The sequence below is a fragment of the Melospiza georgiana genome, chromosome 12 (assembly GCF_028018845.1).
Source record: "Melospiza georgiana isolate bMelGeo1 chromosome 12, bMelGeo1.pri, whole genome shotgun sequence".
NCBI lineage: Eukaryota > Metazoa > Chordata > Aves > Passeriformes > Passerellidae > Melospiza > Melospiza georgiana.
Genome location: NC_080441.1, coordinates 8,309,915 through 8,332,669, shown reverse-complemented (window position 1 = coordinate 8,332,669; position 22,755 = coordinate 8,309,915). Strand labels below are relative to the sequence as shown.

The window sequence follows — 22,755 nt, the reverse complement described above, 5'->3', positions numbered from 1 at the left end:
TACTTGGCCCAAGAATACCCGCAAGTCCTTCCAGCCTGCTACACTACTGCGTGTTCTCCCTGCGGTCCCAGTTCCCGGGGACAGGCGGCTCCGAGGGGCTGCGGGGGATGCGATGTGCCCCGAGCGGCTGCTGCGGGCTCCGCACCGCGGGCACGGCCCGTGCCCTGTTCGCGTGGGGCGGCGGGATGAGCCGAGCCCGGGAGCGTCCCTGGGAGCATCCCTGGGAACATCGCTGGGAGCATCCCTGGAGCATCGCTGCCGTCACCTCCCTGGGCTCGCGTTCGCAGCGCCCGTCAGCCGAGGGGAAGGGGTTGGCAGTGGCTCAGCCGTGTGTGTATAAATCCTCATCTTTGGACGCTGTCACTGCAGTTTTGGGGCTTTTGGGTTTGGTTAGCGGCTGGCGCATCGCCCCGTGCGCCGGGAGCTGCAGCGCCGGCGGGGTCCCGCTGCCGGCCCGGCCCCTCCCGGGGCGGTGCGTGCGGGGAACTCCCCGGTCCGGTCCCAGCTCGCCGGGGCGATCCCGGCTCCCGCCCGCGGGGAGCGCGCCCGGGGTGCCGAGCGCGGCCGCCCCCGCCCGCCGGCGCAGGTGGCCCCGACCCCCCGGCTCGCACGTCACTTCCTCGCAAACTTTTCCCCGAGCTGCTCCCTCCGCTAAAGTTGCCGGCGGCGGCGGCGCCCGGGCCGGGAGGGCGCTGGGCCGGCCGGGCATGCCCGGCTCGCTGCGGGGGCCGCCCGCGGCAGCGCTGACGGAGCCATGGCCCGCAGCCTGGACGGCATCGACCTGGCGGCGCTGCGGGTAAGGACTGCGCCGGGGGAGCCTGCCCCGGGCTCGGGGCTGCCGCTCCCGCTCCCCGCTCCCCGCTCCGCGGCGGGTGCGAGCCTCAGCCCCGTTATGCGCTGCCCGGAGCGGCTCCGTGCGCCGAGCCCAGCGGGGCGGCTGCAGCGACCGCGGCTCATCCGCGGCGGCGATAGCGGGGACGGCGGGCGGTGCTGCCGTGCCCGCACACGCACCGAGATGCCCGGGGGCTCGGGGGCAGCCCCAGGCAGTCCCGGGGCCGCTGTCCCGGGGCTCTCCCGGTGCCGCTGCCCTGGCCGGAGCGGGGGTCCCGCTGCGCTGCCCGGCTCGGAGCGCTGCACCGCGGAGCTCCTTCCCCTGCCAGGATAGGGAATAATTCCTACCGACATCCCTAAAGATGTTGTGAGTGCTGTGAATACAAAACAAATGGGAAACGAGGAGCTTCTGGATGCGTGGCGGTTTGGCTTTTGTGGCCTTTTTGTTGTTATTGAAGCTTGAGATGTTTTATGCCCCCCTCCTTTCTCCAAGCTAAAAAAGTCAGCATTTACCTAGTTTTGTGAATTTTTATTGTTATCCTCTTATCTTTTTAATGCAAGCCAAACTTTGGCCACGTTAAAAGCAGCGCTGTCCGTGTTTCATATCCACAGAGCAGCGGCAGGGCTGTGTGTGATGCCCCGAGTTCCACTTGCCCTTTTAACACAGGAGCTGAGCACTGAGCGCCCGTCCGACCCAGGCAGGGCTGCTGTGGAGTTCTCTCGACAGAAGAGGAGGGAAGAGTTCAGTTGTGGCAAGAAGCAGTCATCCCCAGACAGTGAAACCAAAGCGAGCCACTTGCTAAAAATATCAGGGAAAAAAGAAACAGGGCTGGGAGCAGCCTGTGCGATGCTCACATGGCGAGGAGGGTGTTCCAGACTGGAGGCAGAAAGAGGAAAAGCAGCAGGGACAGTAAAGTTAGGAAGGATGGCAAAAGGCTTCTGGCTAAGCAAGCAGAAGTTTAGTCTGGCTCTGCTGTGAGGTGCAAGGCAAAATAATGGAAGTTCTTCTTTAGGGCTTTAGCAGATGAATCTCATCTCTTTAAATAAATAAGGAAATAGTGTGAGTTTGAAAAGGAGTGATTCTGCAAAGCAGACAGCAGGCTTTGTGACAGAACCATCTGATTCACAGCCTCCAAAGCTGAGAGCACTGTGAGTTTCAGCCTCCACAGGGGAAGGGATAAATGTCTCATTTTGGGAGAAACCCCTTGGAGCACAGCAGCAGCCTTAGTTTGGGGTTTGTGCTAAGTAGGAAATGGGAGGCAGGTGAGCTGTGGAAATGATTTAAAGACAGGTGCCTTGTCTTTGCTGTGTCTGAGGCGTTCCTGGGGCCAGTGGGAGCTGCCTGGTGCTGTGCTCCAGCCTCCCACAGTGTGAGTGGGGTCATTTTCAATCTGAGATTGCCCTGCTCCCCTCCAAATGGGTGCTCACCAGGGCTCTCCCCTTTCCCTGAAAGAAAAGAGCCTGTGGATTCCTAACACTGCTGGGTTCACCTGGGCAGTCAGAGGCTAAACATCCCTGAACTCTGTGCTGAGCTCCAGAGGCCCCATGGAAGAACTCGTGCTTCAGACACCTGGATCTTCTTCAGCTGCAGGGATGTGGAAAGTGCATTTTGGTCGTGTTCTTGCTGCTCTTCATTCTGCCTTGCAGAGGAGCTGGATGTGGCCTGGGTGCCCCTGGCCAGCAGCCTTGCTTTGCTTTCTGAGTGTGCTGCAGGGGACTGGGGGGAAATCAAGGTGGTCACCATATGTACAACGTGTGATGGCAATTAACTTCAGAGTGATGAATGTTCAGGCCAGAATTTTGGCATCTTTCAAAGGGAATCCAGCAGCTGGGCTGGTGAAGGGTTAGCTGGACCGTGGGCTTAGGTGGTAGCTGGGAGGAAGCACTACATCAACAATGATATGTGGCTCCAAGACAATTAGGAAGGTGGCCTGTTGTGAGCAATGCCAGCAAACAATGCAGCGCTGATATCCAAGCAAACAAAGGCAATCCAAGGAGCAGAGCCCAGATTAATATCCTTTATGACTCTTCACAAGGCTTGGTTCACTGTGGTGTCCTGATTAAAGAAGAGAGATGGCCAAGTATTTGGCTGCCCTCAGACCTGTGAGGGCTTGAGGTGCTAATGCTCAATTTGCTAGCAAGGGCAGGATGGGATTTGCACTGTATTAACTCTAATGCTAATGTTTATTTAGGTAATTGTTAGGGTCTTTCCTGGTGTCAGAATCCTGTAGAAGCAAACTATTAGCATGCTGAATCAGAACTAAATTTATTGAAAGAGGAAAGAGAAGCTAATTTTGAGGCACTTAAATTACTATAGTTGCATAATAAATAAGCTTAGAGAAGAGTGAAGACAGCGCACAGTTAAGTGAGAGAGGCAGTTGGAAAGTCTGAGTTGAAAATGCAGTTTGGGTTCCCCTGGGTTTCTCTGCACTGTGGGCACTTGTTAATTCAGCAAAGCTGCTTTCTGCAGGACAGGTGTGAATTAGGGTGCTGCCCTTGCTCCCATGGATTTTGTGCATGGAAGCCCTTACTGGGAGGGTTCCTGAGAGAGCTGCTGTGAGTTTCACTGCCTGGACCATGCCCACAGCACAGCTCTGTGCAGGGGTTTTGTGCCACCCACCAGTTGCTTTAGCAGTAGCAATGGTTTATTTGCTGCCTTCAGCCCCACTGAATAAAGCATTTCTTTATATCCAGACTAGTCAAAACATAAAATGAGGAAATGAGAAGAAAGCAAAGAAAACTGCAGTGAAATCCAGTCTTGTAGGCATTCTTATGCCTGTCCTTAAATCCATGTGTGAGTGTTCCCATTGATTTCCTTTTCAGTGAGGGCTTTTGGAATTGGGGTTTAAGTCTAGAGGGCTTACTGCCTTGTTTTAAAATAAGTGACAGGTAATAAAAAGACACAGACTGACCTGCATGGGTCAGAAGTCATCTTGATCTGATTTGTGCATTGCTTTTTTTAAGAAAAGAAAAAGTCTTGTAAGATTGACAGTCCAGGAAGTTTAAGATCAAAATGCATTTAACTTAAAACCAAATGAACTCATTAGTGCTTTCAGTTATGGGAGTCTGGGCTGTGTTGCTCTGAAAGCTCTTGGCATTTACCATGACAATTGTGCCAATAAAGGTGGAATCTGCTCAGAAATAAAGCCTGTGTGTTTCCACTGGGATTTTGCCAAGGTAAACATTTCTATATCCAATATGAAGAAAGAATTGCTTGTGTTAAAAGATTAACATATAAGTGGAGTGGAGAATAGTTTGATACCTCTAAATAAAAGGATGTTTTGCAACCAGGGGCATAGCAATTGTACTTCTGAGATAATGTTTTTCTGTATCACATCCCTCAGCAGTACCAACAGGCAGTAACTGACATGATGGATTGCTGAAACAGATGTGGTAAAACTGACACATGGAGTTAATAATATTTTATATAGCATATATCACTCTCAGTGATACCATGGCAAGAAATGAGCTGAGTGATAAATGGCTTAGCCAGAAACCAAGAAATGATCTCTTGAGTTCTTAATGGTTTTAAATAAATCCCTCAAGTGAATTTTAACTGAGCACCAGATTTTTTTTAAGTACTCGGTGGTTCAGGAATGAGCACTGCCCATGCCTTGCAACAAGAGGGTTCCCTGTGCCTGCGGGGTTGCAGCCCTGCTGCAGTGTTGGTGTCACAGCAGCTGTGCTGTAGCACAGGGGTGGAAGATGGTTCATGTGGAATGGTGGACTGATCACCTGACTCATTAATCTCTTATGTAAATTAACAGCAATCTAGTTTGGGTTCAAAGCCAAGAGTTCAATACCTCAGTCAAATTCACTTTGTTGTGTTTGCAGAGCAGGAGAGTTGAGTGTTCTCAGCCTGCCTGTGAGTTAAGGTTGCCTGGTTTGGTACATTTCCCTTCACTAAGGTAACTGGGCTCAGGTCCTTTATAGTGTAATTTTTTCAATTCTGCTCTTTAGGTTTTTCCTTTGTTGCATTGCTCATACCAAGTGTTTCACAGCAGCTCAGCCTCCAGGTTGGCTCAGTGTGGTAAGGCTCAGGAACCTGGAGTTACTGTAAGCTGAGTCTGCAGCTGAATTCTAGTATTTTTCACACACCTTCATTTATTTGTTGTATTTGCTGTGGAACCATCCTGCCAATCTTCACCAAGTTGTTTTGTATACAGTTTTGTGAAACTTGACTGAAAACATAAATATTAATGCATTTCTTACCCCATGATTTGGCAATTTCCTTTTTAGTGTGTAACATATTAGGAGATGTGCCTTGGATATTTCATTTTGGTGGTGTACAATTAGTTTCTGCTATGAAGTGGTTGCTCTAATCCAAATAATGTTATTTCTTCTGCTTTTTGCAGGACCCTGCGGGAATATTTGAGCTGGTGCAGGTTGTTGGAAATGGCACATATGGACAAGTCTACAAGGTTTGGATCCCTCTTTAATTTAGGATGCTGCTCTTGATAAAGCTCTATTACCTAAAGCAGAAGTGAGCACCATTTAAGAAAGTGGACAATTCCAGTAATAGCCTGGTTTGTCTTGCTCTCTTTTCTGCATAATCCAAAATGTACTACCTGTGAAATTCCATGGCCTTTCCCTCTGTCCTGTTGTCATGTCTCTTGGCTGCCAGAGGTCACATAAACATCTTTAGTACTAACTTCCCTCTGCTCTGTTCTTATTTTCTCTTTTTCACAATTATTGAAAAAGTGTCTGGCAGAAATTTACACCAATGATGGTTAAATCTGGCCTGGACTGGGTGAAGTTCAAAACTCAGCCAGCAAGGTGTCAATGAGCCCTGCTGTGCAGGAGGCAATGAAGTCTTTGATTTCTGTCATTACTGTCACATTGCTTTGTCCCTGTGGTGTCAAAGCAGAGCCACCAAACAAACTGCAGCAGTTAACATTGCCACAGCACTCTGTGCACCATGCACAGCTTATTTTAGTTACAACAACAAGCCTAGGAAAGTGTTCTTTCACTGTGAAGCCTTCCCTAAAAGTGATTTAAGAAGAGGAAATAGCTGTGATTAAATGGAGAACCAGGTTCCCATTTAGAGAAGGAAGGCAGAGGAAGGAGAAGGCCATGCTGAGCCCTTGGAGGTGCCTCAGAAGAGCAGAGGTGCTGGGATAAATCCGTCTGGTGCTGGAGTAAATCTGTCTGGTGCTGCTTCTCCCCCAGTTCCCACTGCTGGCCCTGCTTGGCAAGTCCTGTGTGTGTGCAGGCTCTTTGTGCATTTTTCCCTCTGTGGAAAAGGGCACCAGGGTCCTGGAGCAGCAATGCAGAGCTGTTCTTCTTTCCCCAGGGCACTGAATGCATGCTGCACTTTGGTGTCCATCCTCTGGTGTGGATATGATCTGCTGTGATCATATTTTACTTTCCCTTTGAAGCTGTAGGTTCTAGAAGAAGCTTTACAGGTGCAGTCATGGGGAGTCTCTCGTTTCCATGCTACCATTTTTAAAATTATTATTATTTTTATATCAGAAGCAGGATCTTATGTAGCTCTTTGTGGTGGTGAAGTCTTTGTTGTTTCTGAGATTGTCATCCAGATATACTGCTTTTAATGCTACTGAATCAAAAATACATGCTCAGGGGTTCACATGGACAGATTAGAAGCCAAGAGAGATTTAGGGGTGCTGTTGTTTTTTACCTGTAAAAAGATTCCAAACATCCTGAATGTTCTGTGAAATAGTTGATTTTCCTTTTGTGTCTGGATTAATTTTATATTGGGAAAGAAAAACTTCAATCTAGTAATCTTTTATGAATGTTGAGTATGAATCAGCTGCTTAATCACGGCAGAGGCAGGAAGGAGCAACATAGTTTGCTTCTCTGCTGCAAAAGAAAATGTTTTGAGCCATCATGTAGCTCATTAGAATGTTAGTTGCCAAACTGTGCAAGAAATGTTGACAGTGGCAATTTAAAATTGCACCCAAAGGCTGCTTTTCACCAGGCATGCCAGAGAGCAGGCTCTGACAGCTCTGGGGATGGGGTGGTTTCAGTTTCTGCTCATTCTGCACTAGGGCTGGCTGGAACATATGAGGAGGCACTGGGAGAAGGGGTCTCGGAGGGCTGGGGGAGCTTTGTGCACGTGAATCCTGCCCTGGAGGGGTGAGGGGCTGTGTGGGACCCCAGCTGAGGTGAAACAAAGGGTTAAACTTTGGTCACAGCAGTGTGGGCTGTGCTGGGGATGGGGCAGCTCCTGGTGGGATCATGGTGGTGGCAGCTGCTGTTGTAGGAGCTGGTGGTGGCAGCCAGGCTGGCCAGATGCAGAATGCACATTGCACACTCAGCAGGCAGCTCTGTCACTGCTGGGGAGGATTTTCACCCAGCCCAAAGGCTCGGTGAGTTTGGAATCCTCCTGCAGACCCTCAGGTGTTTTGTGCCTGGTGGCATCTCCCTGGTGCTGGCCTTGCACCCACAGCAAAGGAGTTTCCTCAGGAGGAGGGCAGCTGCAATGGAGCACTGCTTCTGCAGCTCTGGCCATAGGAAGTGAGGCTCATACGCACTTTTTAACTTTTGTGTACTCTGTCCTCTGATCTATAAAATGCGACAACTGATAGAGTGAACAAATGGAATCCTGGAATAATTTTGCAGTTTGTGAAGTAAAAGCTTGTGATTATAAATATTTAAATTATAAAGTAGTCTCTGTTATTCATATACTTTACTCATATCATTACAGCATGTTTTTATTCTCCTGAGGTGTTAGATTCTTCCATACATTCAGAAACCACACATAGTAATTTGCACATAATCAAAGAAAAGCTTATTTCAGGCTAAATAAATTATATTCAGGATTACTAAATTGCTTTGTTGACCGTGAAGATGATTCATATTTTAATATATGCAACTCTATAAAAATGAAAATAAAAATTTTGAGGATTCATCATTAGATTTAGAAAACCATGTTTAACAGATTTATTGAAGGAGAATATTATTCATACTGAATTATTCCAGTTCAGGGTCTTTTAAAATGAAATGGAAAGGTATGAATTGTACACATAACAATGCTAGAGCTGAGTAGAAATGTTATAAAGACTTGTGTAGAATAGCTGACTAAATGCCAGCAGATTTTCTTAGACAACTTATGAAGTAGTAGGACATAAATATGCCAGTACTGGCAACTTCAACCTCTGCAAAGTGTGAATTAGATGTGAAAAAAAAAAAATCTGATTACCAGAATTCATGAGGCTTAGGCTTCATTATCTCTTGAAATTACAGGTGAGTTTTTTGGGTAATTCTTGGTTTCCATGTGCTGGAATCTGAAGAACAATCCCATGTAAGAGGTGATTCAGAATAATGCCATGGCAGGTGGTAGCACAGTCCTCCCTGACAGAAGGGAGAACTGAAAGTAGTTGGAAACTGCATTTTTTGATGGTTGGGAATTGGGAGTATTGACTTTTCCCTGCCTTTGTCTCCTCAGTGCTGAGGAGCTGAAGGTCAGGCTGTGTCCAGTCTCTGCACCATCTCCACTGAATGCATTTGGGAAAGAGAAGCTTCTGAACATCCCATGCACTATTCTGGCAAGATCTGTCCATCCTCCTGCGTGCTCTTGGGGCCAGGGATGAAAATGGGTGCTCAGAGCATCAGCAGTTGCTCTCCAAATATGAGGGCGAGCATTTCTGAGGGTTTCCGGAGCTGCTGATCATTAAGGACCTTCAGACAGCAGAGCAGTGTTTTGTATCATGTAACTGCCAGTGTCATCTGGGGGGAAGTGAGGAGGCTGAAGGTGTCCCTGGGGAGTCCCTGGGATGTGCTGGGCCATGGCACTGTGTGAGTTCTGTGCCTGCTCCCATTCCCTGCAGGATTTTCCTGTGTGGGCTCTGGGGTGCTGGCTGGGGCTGGTCCCTCACCCCTGATGCTCAGCAGCTCTGTGCTGTCTGTGCCTGTCTGTTCAGCAAGAACTAAACTCTAAGTTTGGGGGAAGTGAAATATTTTTTCCAAAGACTTCTGCTGTTAGTTTTGTAATCTTTGATGGGAAGTTTTTCTTCCATAGAAGCCTCTTAATGCATTGTCTATGTTCCAATTCTTGATGGAGGGTCATTTTTCTGTTGAGTAAACGGGGAAAGGGAGATATGGGGGCAGCTGAAGGGGTTGCCATTTTTGAAGTGTTTGGGTCACACAATTCTTCCTGAGCTCTGGAGGAGGCTGTGAGACTCTGACAGTTGTCAGGATGAAGAGGAATTGTTCCTAATCCTTCTCATTCAGCCATGCTCTGAGAGTCCTCATCCTTCTGAAGCTTTCATGGGCCAAATGAGGTCAGCAATGGTTTTCTGATGCCAAGAGGTACCTGACTGGGGCTTTTGTCTTCCTTATTTTGGTGATGTGGGTTAGCCTTCTCCTGGACTTGCCAGTTTTCAATGGCCTAGGCAAAGAGAGGCCATTGTCTTAGGATAGTTCCAGGGGCTGATGTTTTTTGGCACATGAGTTGGAGGCTGGTCACAAACCCTGACAGATTTGCAGCTGCTGTGTGTGCAAAATGGTTTTATCTGTAGTGGAGTCTGAGGGCCCAGGGAGCTGGAGAGAGGTGCTGTGGTTTGGGGCTGGGAGTCAGGAGGGAAGAAGTGGATTCCCAGCAATGCAGCTGATGGAGGAGCAGCAGCGCTGCTGCTGAGGCTGAGCAGGCTGGAGGCAGCCCTGCCTTCCTGCAGGGACTCTGCAGAGCCAATATTTTTGTTTTTCTGTGGTCACATAAGACTCAGGATACAAAAAGGAAGCAGGTCTGAGTAAGGAAGTGTATGGGGTTTTGGTTTTTTTGGTTTTTTTGTTTTTTTTTTTTTTTTTAACACAGTTGCTTCTTGGCATTGAATTGTGTTTCAATTACTGACATGAGTTAAGAGTAACTTTGCTGCTGATGTAGAGTGGCAGGAGGGCAGCAAAACAAAAATACAATGTTTCAGTTTATCTTAATTTGAAAGTCTGTTAAGTTCTTGGTATTCCATGTCGCTGAATAACTGGCTGCTGTAATTGAGTTGGGAGTGGTGGGGGAAGGAACATGGGGGCTTTTGAGACTGGACAGTGTGTGGAATCACCAGACCATGCTGTTATGGAGTGTTAAAATCTGTGGGCTGTATTGTAAACCATAATTAATGGTAGCACATGGACGGGCTAAATGCAAAAAACTTTGTAATTATGTTCAGTATAATCCAGATAGTAAATGTGTATAAGCTGAAAACTTTTAAACCATCCCTTCTGTGAGTGGGTCAGCAGTAGCCACTTTCCAGAGATTGTGTCTTGGGGCTGAAATGCAATTTCAGAGTCTCCAGAGTGCTGCAGAGATGTTAAAAATGACACATAATCTCAGGTTGTTTCGTTGTAATTTGTGGTGAGTCACAGTTTTCAAGCTAATCTTAGTCTTCAAGGCACTGAGATTTTGACAAGTGAAGAAAGGAAATCAGTTGTACTCTATAGAAATGACAAAGTGCTACTCTCTGTTTCACTAGCAGTTGATAAAAGTACTTGTTTGTCTATCTGTTTATTTTGGTTGTGATGCCTTTTTCTTGGTCCTAAAATTAAAATTACACATGGTAGATCATGTTTACAATTTTATAATTAAAATTTAAAATTTATAATTGCAAATTAGCATATCTAATGAAACTGTCCCAATGAGAGGCTTGAATTAATAGTGTGACATGTCAAAGTGTTCTCCCCCAGATAGTCTAATCCTACTTTGCAGGATGTGTTCTAGAGGCAGCCTTGGTTTCTCAGGATGGTGTGGGGCTCTCCAGCTGTGGGACCTTGGGATGTTTGGTCTCCTGGCCTAGAAGAGAATACCAGGCTTAAAGAATTCAGATTATGCATGCTAAGGGTATGAGAATACATAAAAGGTGTAGAAAAAGAAAAGACAAAATGCATCATGGCAGCAGCAGAAGAGCTGATTATCTTGTCCACATGAAACTGTCTTGGTTAATGTAAACTTTTAGCAGAAAGTGGGACCTTGTGTTCCCAGAGGTCTTTTCCAATCTCAGTTTTGAGTTCAAGACATATCCACTATCAACCCAGCCTATCAGGGTGTGAATTACTAACTTGGAGGATACAAAACCCCCTGAAATATATATATATATATATATAAAATAGGTAGTTTATGGTGTGTATTCAGTTGTCAGGAGCATTTTTGTGCTGGGGTTTTTAGGGGTTTGGTGCTGTTTGGTTTCTTTTTTTAATCTTGCCTTCCCTGCCTATGTGCATGACAGGGCCAAACTATATTCAGCCCTGGATTTTAAAATAATGGATCAAACATGAGAAATTAATTAGCAAATTGTGAAGTCCTGGTTCTAGTTAGTGAATATTTCAGAGGAACTCGATTAAGATTCTTAGGAGCCAAACTAGTTTATCAAAAATAGAAGAGCAAGGATGTGAAAAAAACCTCTCAGCTGTGGAGTGCCTCTATACAATAAAGGCTGTGGCTGAACAGAGCAATGTACAATAATTAGATGTGCTATTAGAGAGTAGTAAAATCCTTGCAAATAATTTGTTTTCAGGCCTCCTGCTTTCAGCTCCTCCATGTTTTGGACCTAAAAGTCCATGTGGGAGAGTACAGTGCATTTTCATCCTAAACTGTTGGTGTTTTGAGCTCATGTTGCATAACACTTCAGGTTTTGTCACTGGGTCGTGCTATTTTGAAGGTAAGAGAACGTGCTAAAAATGCACTGCTGGTAATGTGAGCATGGTGGGAAGTAGTTCAAGCTCTTAATTCCCTGCTCAAGCACTTTGCTGTGCTCTGAGCACCTCAGCAGTGACATTGATTTCAGCAATCCTGACTGCTCAGTGACATCCAGGTTCACACCAATGTGCAGATGCTTTAGCATGGCCAGTGCTCCATGGGCCTGAGCTCTGCAGAATCTGACCTATCAGAACTATTTACATTGCATATGATGTATGAATTTGGGGAACTTGGGGGAAAAATGGTAATTGTCTATTTGCACTATAGAAGGCCAGTTAATGAGTGAATGGCATGACATTACTTGATTTTAAACAGCAGAAAATCTAGTGTGCTGTTTACAGATGTTTGAGCTGATTCCCATGGCAGGTTAGCTCTAGTAACTACATTTCACAGTGAACTGCAGGATTTTAGAGCCTAGTGAGGACATGTCACCTTATCTCTGTTATCTCTTATTTCTTAGAGCTCCTTATGAATTGTACTTTCCAGGCCTGCTTTAATGTCCTGAAGAGTGCATGTGTGTTTCTTTGAAAGTCCTTCTTTGGTACCTCTGGGCAATAGCTAATAAAGTATAATAGAAGGAACAACAAATCAGTTGGTTTCCTAAAACAAACCAAGGAACTATTTTTCAGCTGTTTGTAGTATACTTTTTATTTTTCAAAGTCCTTGTGTATTTTAAGTCTGCCCTTGTAGCCTTCTGAACCTTGGTGGAATTCCTGAAAGGTTTCAAGGTTTGCTTTAGAAGCACCTTCTCAAAGGCCATTTATTCCCCATCCCCTACTTCCTACCCTTGAAAACACTGAATTTCAGTAACTTTTGAGATCTTACAAGTGAGTAGTCCAGGAGACACACTTTGTAGCAAGCTGTGCCCTTTTCAGTGTCCTGCATAAATGATGTTATCAGCTCCTGTGCAGTAGCTGGGTGGGGTCTGGGCAGCGCCTTTGGGAGCTCCCAGAGTGGAAAATGCACTTTTTGATAAAGACAAGAGAGGGGTTGGTGTGGGCAGCTGTGGCTCGGGGGATCTTGCTTCCCCTCTTGCCTCTGCTTCCCACCTTCACTAAAAACCATGAATTTGCTGGAAATGGAGCTGTTTGTGTGAGTGTAGCTGTGAAAATGGAGGCAGCCCTTGGTCTTGCAGCACTTTGGGATTGTGGTTGGGAGGAATCAGTGTGCTCATGGAGGTGATCTGGGAAAATTGGTTAGCAGCCACTTCCTGAGCAGCGTGCTGTTTGAAAACAGCTTCACTGCAATCCAAACATGGGGGCAAGAGAAACCAGAGTGGGAAAATTTCAAGGAATGAGTTGGCTTTCGTTTCCAAATTTTGCATCAGAAATGTCAAAACATTACATTTGAACATACATTTAAATTCAGCAGGATGTTTAATAGATTGGGGGGAAAAAAGGTACAGTCATACTGAAATAATCTGGCATGAAAAAATGAAATGTGAATATTAATGTGAATTATTCTGGTTTTATACTCTGAAAGGAGTGTTTGCTACCAAAAGCGAGACCAGTTGGCAAAATATTGACATTTTGTTGGTGTTTACTGAAGACTGGAATTTACTAAATTCTGTTTTCTGACTCTGTGGTTGCTACATCTGATATGAGCTTTTTACGATGCAATTTTTTCTTGTATCTCTATTGTTAAAAATGGAAACATTTAGAGGAAAAGGTCATAAGAGAAATGTGTGATGGCCTTCTGAAAAGAAAATTCCTCACGTTCAGTAAAATGTAGATATCTTTCTTATTTAGTATGCTGAATTTGGCAAGGCATTTCCCCAGTATTTAAAAATAACAAAAGAGTAACCAGTTTACTAATTATTTCTGTTGCAGTAGATTTGTCTACTTCTGTTTTACTCTTGGCTTTAAACCTGTGAACAATTATACTAAAATATGCAACAAAACCATCATGAAATAAATATGCATATGACTTAGAAAATGGATTCTCAAATGTATTATTTACACAGATTTTTCATTATGTTGTCTTGTTATATGGAAAAAGGAAAGAGCCGGAAAAAAATAATATTTGTTTTTTGCAGTCTAGCATGAAATATTTATTGTAACAGGCTTCTTGCAAACATTCTGCCCCCAGAAGCCAAATTGTGTCAGTGGATATCTGATTGCCTTTTATTATGATCAGAGGGCAAAGTTAGGAGTTGGGGGGCCAGCATTATCTCCCGTGCTTTGAAAATCAAATTGCTGTGGTGGGGTCTGGCAGCTTTGCTGTGTTTATCCCTGCAGAGGAGCGCAGGCAGCAGCAGTGCATGAGCATTGCTGCTTTGGGATGCCTTTGGGATGAAGGGGGGTTTGTTTCCAGAGGCCCTGGGCTGTGCTTTGCTGCCCTCCCAGGGAAGGCAGCCAAGTTTTGCAGGCTGGAGGGGCAGGGGTGCCCCATGGACCCAGCGGAGCCTGGCATGGCTCAGGATGGGGTTTGAGCTGTCAGTGGGGTGAATGAGGGCACACTGGGCTTTTTGTGCCTGTGCAGATCAGCCTAAGCAGGCCTGACGTTTCCCAAGGGCACTGGAGCTCCTGGCTGGGCTTGTGCTGTGTTAGGGGTGCAGATTGCTGGGTGCCCAACTGGGGCAGCTTCCCTGGCAGGAAAGGGCTTGAACAGGGAGAGGGTCCATGTACAGCAGCCTGCTCTCCAAAAATGTGCCTGGAAAAGGATGAAGGAATAGAGAGATGCACTAACTTTCTTTTGGACACTTTGAAAAATCAGCCAGAACTCTTTTGAGTAGAGGAAGATACAAAACAAAGGCTGAAAACTCAGGTCTCTGATAGCACACATTGGAGAATAAAGAACAGAGAGGATTTTGGACTCATCCTTTGCTCTGCTCCCCTCTTCCTTTCTTTACACTATGTTAGTTTCTAGGTACCCCACCTGTTGGCAGGCTTTGCATGGCCTGCATCCCTGGCTTGCATGATGGAGTTACAGTATTTCCATGCTGGTGAGGGGATCAGCCTGTGCAGACCCTGTGTGAGTGCTCAGGTTCCTGCCCATGTTTGCAAAGCACCTCCTGCATTCCTGAGGCTGCTCAGAGAGTCACAGAACTCTCCTGGTCAGGCTTTTTAATGTCATTTGGCTTCTTACATCTGCCAAAGTCATGGTTCTGTGACCAGGAATGAAGGGAAATGTCCTTACCAGGGCTGGGTGATGGCTGGAGCCTGCATGGCACTTGCCCTGTCTGTCACACAGACAGGATTTGGATGTCAGAGGGAGTGTATGAAATAACTGGCTGGCTAAGTTTTTGTGGTTGCTGTATCCTGCATTTTTTGCATTGTTCTGCAAGACCTCTCCCTTTGGAAGGTATTAATATTAAAATAGAGCAATTCTTTATCATGTGGAGATATTCTTGTAGCCCATCTCTGTCAGAGGTGGCAGGGAGGCTTCAGGTACCTGTGCTGGGATGGAGGCAATGCTGAGGCACACCAGGGCTGGACAGGGATTGTAGGTGCCACTGGATTTTAGGCTGGAGATGACTCTGTGGTCTGTAAACTGTGGATCTTAATGGAGAGCCTGTCTGGTTGAGCCCTCTGGTGTGTAAATGCTGCCTGATCTTGTGGAAAGGTTGTGCCTTCAGATTAGGTGGGCATATGCCAGCAGTGGGTTTTCTTTCCTTTCTGCTTCCCTTATTGCCAGGCAGGCAGCATGAGTGCCATCATACAGAGCCTGAGCTGCCATTGTGTGATGTGAAACGTCCCCAGAGATTGCAGGATGCATTTGGATTTCTCTTTATAGGCTTGGGAGCATGATCAGAGAGAAATGGGGAAGCTGCTGCCCTGCATTCCCCCACCCTGGGCAGGCTGGTGACTGTGCAGCTCTCTGGGAGTGTTCAGGAGCTGCCTGTGGTAGGATAACCCACATCTGTCCTGCCTGCCAGGGAGGACACCCACGTTTGTGAAGGACCCTTGATGAGCAAAGAGTGTCTGCAGTACAGGAGGTGACACACAGGGCTTTGCACTTTGGTTTTCTGTGATTCCCACCCAAGCTGTGCTTGCCTGAGTGCAGCAGTGCCTTTTGCAGATGTGATGCTGGGTTTGTGGTGCCTCAGGTGGGTCTGTGGCTGCTGGAACAGGGCGTGGGCCTGGCCCTGCTGCTGAGGCACAGCAACAGCTCTCTTGAGGTTTGGCAGAAAATAGTTTTCCGTTTTCCTTGGTGAAAACAAGAGGAAGCCTCAGCAGGTAGGAGGTGATGCTTTGCTGCAAAATCCTGTTCTCACATATCAGTACAAAACCACAGCTGGACCCACCCCTGGCTGTGGGCAGCATTTACTGTATCAGTTAGTGATAAAACTCATGTTCTCCCTCGTTGGATCATGAGATATATGAATATTAAATTACTCCAGTTAATTGCTGACTTTTCTAAAACAAATTCTCTTTTTAAAAGAAGAGCTGGTAACAGAAGTAAACAGACATTTTCAAAGATCTAAGTAGTAATCTCCTTCTATTAAAGCCACTGTGAAATTGGACAGAAATGGAGATATGCAAAAAACGAGCATTTTGATGACTGGTGTGGCTGGATCAGTGAAAGGAAAATGACAAACAAACCTGATTCAGGCCACTGAGCATGTCCATGCTTAACAAAATTGAGCTGGAAATAACATTTCTAATTAAACTGGGTCAAACCATGTATGCAAACCAGGTCTTTAAAAATAATTATACGAAACCTTGTTTTTTTCCAGTCCTTTGCACATGATGTCATTTGTTTGACCTATTCAGAGGGGAAGTTAAGTGCTCACAGTGTGTGATGGTGCTTTGTGCTCACCTTGCACTCAGTTGGTTATGGAGCAAATGGCAAATCAGGATCAGTGCAGGGGAGCCAGTCCCCAAAGATGACTCAGTGACTAATTTCAGAACCCCTTCTTGTTAGGTATTTGTTTTTCTGTAACTCCTCAGTTACTGAATGTGTCAGGTTATTTTCTTGTGCAAACATGTCAAAAATAGGTATTTTCTGTAAGCCTCAGTGGTGCAGGGAGGAAAGGAGTTTGTCTCCTCTGATTTGCACAAAGTATGCAGGAATTGAGTCATCTTGGAGACTTCAGATTTGGTTGGAATGGGCTGACTGGTTCAAACATGATTGGATGCAAGAGCAGTGCAATTTCATACATTCTGTTTTCTTAAAAAAAACCAAACTGGCTGAGCTTCTGTCTTTGATTGTGCAAGTTCATGTGCTCCCCTAAACCTGAAGGTTCAGAAGGTAGAAGGCAATTCAAAGCAGCTGGGAGATGGCTTTTCTGGTTTTCATATGCACTTTGATATGTTTTTTTTAATGACCCTTTTGTTGTAAGTAGAGACCTAATAATTTAAATTTCTGTTATTTAAATATGTGCATTGGCAATGCTGTAGAGTTTTAGTTTATCCTGCAAAATTTTCCTCTGGCACATAATTTCATATTTATCCAAAGCAGCAGTGAGCTCTTGGTGGTGTATTTTGGCATCTGGATGTAGATGACGGAATATGCAAAGGAGCTGCAAAAGGAAGATTTTTTGGAAACTTGTGGATAGTTACACTTTTTAAGTGGTTTTTTTAAGTGAGCACAGCTAGATGTTAAAGCTGAAATGCTAGCTTTTAAAATTTATATTCTACACGTAAGCCAGCAAGTTGCTGGCATTAGCTGGATGCCTTGTGGAATGTTGAGGTTGTTTTGCTGTTTTGTTTCTGTCTTTCTTGACAGCTGCTTTGGATGTGATGCAGCTGCTTGGACAGGCTATTGCTGTTAGAAGGTAAAGGAAGCACATAGGGCTCAGAGCTTGGAAAATGAGAAGTGGCTTTGAGACTCAACCATGGGAAGGGTTCTGAGGGAGCTTCGCTGACATCTGAGGTACCCTAGGCTAGGCCAGGGGATTTCAGTGTTTCAGTTTTGAGTATTTCTCTGTGTTTCTGTGCATGCCCTTTTGTCTGTAGTACCCGGACCCTGTTGTATTTGGTGTGGAAGAAGCTCATGGAGTTTCCCAGTGCTGTCTGAGGAATCTCCCTGTGGCAGAGCAGCTGGCAAACCTGAGTGAGGGCGATGCCCTCCATCCCACACCCGGAACACGAGTGAGTGTTGAGGGTCAGGGCAGTGAGAGCTCCCTGTTTCCATCTGTGGGTTTGTGCAGAGCCTCAAATCCCATGGGCTGTGAACTTTGGGTGGCAGCCCTGCAGTGCCTTGTCAGAGGTCCTTTTACACAAGTACACACACTGCAGCCGTGGCTGAGGTTTATTTCTTGTGTCACAAGCTCTGGCTCAAATCTGTGAGAGAATCTGCGCAATCACACCTTTTCCAACAGGGAAACCATTGAAAATACACTCTTTTCTCATTTAAGGTGAGCTTTGTTTTAGAAATGTGACCCTTTATGAGATAATAATAAACTCAGCAGAAATTCCTTAGGACACAGGTTGCCTTCAGTGGGGCAGAAGTGGGTGTGAGGACCTCAGTGCTGGGACAAGCCATGGTTGGGGCAGCTGGTGGTGGGAAGGGCTGCAGGGAACCCTTGTTAGGGGGCAGTGCATGGGAGGAGGGCAGGGCCCCCAGCCTGTGCTGGGGCTCTGGGGCTGTTTCACCCACACACAGCTCTCTGTGCAGTTCACTGCTTCATCTTGCCCTGCACAGAGTTAATTTGGCTTGTTTAAACAGGGCGAGACAAAGAGATGAGAGTTTCAAAAATCCAGTTAGGGCTGTTAAGTAGTTAATTTCAGGAAATTATTGGTACCTCTTGTGACCAGTTCTTCCAATGATTCACTGCTGCTTTTGCTTCGTGTGTGCTTGTAATTACGCTGAGCTGCATTGCTCAAGGCTCTGCGGTTCTTCAGCTGTAATGTGTTTAGCCATTTTCTTGAAATTATTCTGCAGGGGTAGTTATTTCTTTCTTCCTCTCAAGACCTCACTGTTCATTTCTACCCTGCTGTGATTGACTTCAATCCCTACAAGTAATACAGAAATTGAGAAGATGAAGCATTGAGCAGTAACTGCTTGTAGCTGTTCAGGAACTGTTCCTGTGCATCTGACCTGTAGTTTGTTTGAGAGGGGAACCTTTGCCAGCCAGGCTTCTGCTGTACAAAGCTGATTAGATCAGTTTAGAAAAAAATAACGCCAGTGCTCCTCGTGAATTCAGATTTTTTTTTGGTTTTGAACTTGGAATCTCCTCTCTTTTAAATTCATTAGAAAAGCGAGCTATACTTCACTTGTAGGACTAATTAAAAGGGTAGTCTGGTTTCATTTTGGAGACTAACTTAACACTGAAAGCCTTTCCAAACATTTAAGTAATTTTCCCTTGAGTTTTCTGGACCATCTGGCCAATAGGATTTTGGAAGGAAATGGGAATTGACTGCTGCTGTGAGATCAGTGCCATGTAGCTCATCTCTTACAGAAATAATTCAGAAATCTGGAGGCTTGTGTGTTTTTCCACAGACTAATTGTGTTCATTAACTCCCTTTTAATTTTTGGAGAGGATTCACCGGGTAGAGCCAAATGAAAAGGCATAATTAAATGCTCTTTTTTTTTCCCCCTCAGTTAAATGCTTTGTGAGGAGTTTGGTATGTGTGTAAAGAATATGACCTTTCCTTAGGCAAACCTCAGATCTTCTGAACTTGACAGTATTAGTCAGCAGAGTTTTGAGTTCAGGATTCACCTCAGGTGAACAGAGTCATAGGGAGGGTGTTGGCCCAGAAACGCTGAAGGCAGGACTCAGAGGCTGTAAGAGAAACCCTTGAAATGCCAGCTGTTAGTGCTGGGCTGTCCATGGTGTGTGAGCTGGACACAGCCACCTGCATGGTGCTGCAATCCGTGTGAGAAAAACACCCCCAGAACTGCAGTGGGAAAGTAAATCACCCTTAAGGTTGTGTAGCTGTTCATCATTTAGGCTGGAACTTGCAGCTGTGTACCCTGCTTGCCTCAAAGCCTTTTTTTGAAAAAAACCCCCAACAACACAGTTTTAACCTGTGCAGAGCCGTGTCCATGTTCTGTATTACATGCAAGAGAAAACTCAACTATGTTACAGTTGCTGTTTACAAGAATGCTGAAAGATCTTTAAAAGTTCAGTGATATAAATGCTAAGAGCTTAATGTGCACACAAGGTTGTGTTTATGTGGGATAGAGGGTTAATAAAGCTACATTACTGTAAAAGCTAAAAGATGACTCTCCTAACATGAGGTTTGTAATTGCTGTGTGCAGCTTAACCTTTGTAGCTTTGTAGCAGTGGCGAGCCAAAAAACCTTCCTTTGAGGGATCCTTGCTCCAAAATCCTGGCCACCCATCAGCTGACCTCCTGCAGCCCAGCCCTGACTTCCTTTCAGCAGGATGGGGCTGGCAGCACACCCTTGGCTGCCTGTGACCTTATCCAGCAGAGAGAGATGTGCTGTGAGCAGGTTTCTGTAGCGCCCTGCATTTCTGTAAACGGATGTGAGTGAGTCAGGCAGCAAAAATCCACCGGGCTGGGGGGATTTGCACCTCACCCCAGCCTGAGCTTCTCAGCAACCCCTGTTCTGCAGAGTGGGAGCCTTCCAAAGGCTGAGGCTATTCCAAAATTGTTTATTTTTCTGGATGAATAGACTTCTGGTGCAGTAGGCCTTTGCTGTCGTAAGTCACCACTGGGCTCCCAAGTGCTCTGTGGGACTGGCTCTGTGCCAGGGCTCTTCCAACCCTCCTGTTCACAACAAGAGGAGCCCTGGGACTTCAAATACCCCATATCCCCCCTGTCCTGTGCTGTCCTGAACACCCCACCAGCCCAGTGTCCCCAGGCCAGAACTCCCATGGAAAGAGGAAAGAATCCCATGTCTGCAGAGCCTCCGTGGCCTGACAGGGGTGGCAGGCCCTGGTAGGGTCTGAGGCTGGAAATCTGAGACTGTATCAACAGATGTGAAGGGATGTGACAAATGGCAAAGACCAGGATGAATAGCAAGGCTGTTACTTGTGCAAATAGTGATATTTAGGCTCAACAAAATCAGTTTTTATGTCCCAGTATATGTAGTGTGAGGAAGATGGGATAACGGCACAAGCTGCTTCTCAGAGCTCTTCTCCTACTCACTGTGCGGCTGTCTGAGTTACTCGACCCACATATGGCCCCAAAATATTGCTTTTCTTTCTGTGTTGGCAGCAGTTCCCTCTAAACTCAACACCTGGATGACTTTTGAACAGAGGGGAGCTGGAGCTTTGGTGTTTGCCATCCCCTCAGATGCTACTGAAGCACCACCAGACGGAAACTGGACCTGATCAAAGTCAGTGGGAGTCTGGTCCTTCACCAGGAGCAGCTCTGCCTCCAGAGCTGACCCCAAATGTGGCGGGGGAAGGTTGTTCCTCCAAGGTGCTCTGTGGGCTGCAGCTCTCCCAGGACAGGCCTCCCTGGTTTTACCTGCCCCAGGAGACATGTTCCTGCTCCTTCCTGCTCTCTGTCTTGCTCATTGCTCACATTGTTCAGAAACTTTAAGTAGCAGTTGGAGGTCTAAAGCATCATGTCTGCATGTGAGCTGAGCAAGGAGAAGCCACAGGAATGGGAACTTCCCTCCAAATGAGCATGGAGCTGCAGAAGATTACATGGGCTGTTCTTCTGCAGACACCACCCATGTCAAATCAGTAGAGGACAAACCTCTCTGTGTTATGGCTAGAATGATATTTTCAAAAGAGCTTGCTGCTTTGCTTGATCTTGCTGATCACAGTGAGAATGACCCATTTGGGAGCAGGTTTCAGTACCCCAAAACATCATTTCCTAGTCCCTTCTCATACAAGCATGCAGTAGCCTTGAGTGGTTCACGTTTTGGATGAGGATGGTAATCTGAGCAAGTGAACATACTGATATTGCAAAAAATGTCAATATTCAAATATGTGTTCATGAAAGAGCTTGAATTTGTTCCTTTGTTTCGTTTTCTTTTCCCACTGGTCTGCAGTCAGACACAGACAAACATTAGGCAAAGCAAACAATCTGTGTTTCCACTCATACAATGGGAGGAAATAGGAACTGAAAGGATAAAAAAAACCTGGGCAGAAAAACTGCTTCTGGTGCCTCTTGGGTTTTACAGTTCAGGAGGGTTGTGGTACAGACATTTACAGTGGGGATGAAAAACTGTTGTTTTCCTCCAGAGATCAAGGTGATTTGATCTGGTCCTTTTGAAATGACCTTTATCCATCCCTCCCTTGTAGACAATGTGCATGTGGGTAGAATTTTAAGTGACTGGTGGAGGTTGTATTTTCTAATCTCTTCTCTGGGCTAATGTGTTGCTATTTTAGTATAGAGGAAGTTCTCCTATACCACTGCCAACTTGGTTATCTTCAGTGGCATTATGATTTACAGTGATAATTTTTTTTTGTTTCTTTAAACATGTGACACAAGTAGGGGCTCTTAGTGAATTTCCTGATTTTCTTTTTTTTACATCTTACCCCTGAAACATCTAAATCTTCATTTGGAAAAATTCATAAAACTAATATTTTCACTTTGAGTGAGCACAAATACATTCCCACTCCTGATATGAGGAGGGGAGAGAAAAGCAGTGGGAGGGATAAAATGACATGTTCTGCACATAAATAGGGTGGTGATGTTTGTGAGGAAAAGAATTTGTTTTTCACTGAATATTCAATACATTTTTACTATGTAAATGTGATAAGCTTTACAGAATTATATTTTTTTTAAATTTGGAATTCAGTGTAACATTTTAGGGTTTTAAAAATAATTTTAAATCCCTCTATAAATCATATATATCCCTAATATTTCTTCATAACGGTAGCAGCCTTTGTCTTAAAGAACACAGGATGTTACTAATTAACTTCCATTCTTTATATATGTACATGCAGGCATTTTAGGGTTTAGTGCTGATGATATTTTGCAACCCAAGTTCTGGGATATGTGAAATAACATTTGACTTATTGGTATGGTCTATGCCTAAAGTGATAAATTTTAGCTGACTTCTTAGAAAAATCACAGAGTGGAGTTTAGCATATAGGAGGAAAAAAGACCAGTACCACATAAACCTTGAGGAGCCTGTCTTGGTTATCTGCAGTGTGTTACTAATTCTGTTGTTCAGCACTGGCCAGCAGAGGACAAGGGTGGTGTTTTGCAGTGTTTGGGTGATGTGCTTTGCTTTCCCTGGCAGGAAGCACCAAAACTTTATAATGTCAATCACAGGAGGCTTTCTGCAGCCTGAGTTTGTGATTAAAAGGATGAAGCTGTAACCAAAATGATAGCTGTGCTCCCACCTGGCTGGTGTCCTGAGGTCTTTGTGGGGCGTTTAAAAAAAAAAAAAAAGACTTTGTGAAACTGGTGCCTATCTGTCCATCTGTCCAAGGCATTTGTGGTTTGAGGGGGTCTGTGC

At 45.5% G+C, this 22,755-nt stretch overlaps 1 protein-coding gene across 1 annotated transcript in view; it reads left to right on the top strand.

The window, feature by feature from the left end:
* Positions 1–754: 754 nt before the first annotated feature.
* NRK (Nik related kinase) overlaps positions 755–22,755 on the top strand; it is an 87,018-nt gene continuing 65,017 nt past the window's right edge. Inside the window, exons 1-2 of the mRNA XM_058032520.1 lie at positions 755–796; positions 5,187–5,252. Coding sequence (XP_057888503.1) covers positions 755–796; positions 5,187–5,252 — 108 coding nt within the window. The remainder of the gene's footprint in view (positions 797–5,186; positions 5,253–22,755) is intronic.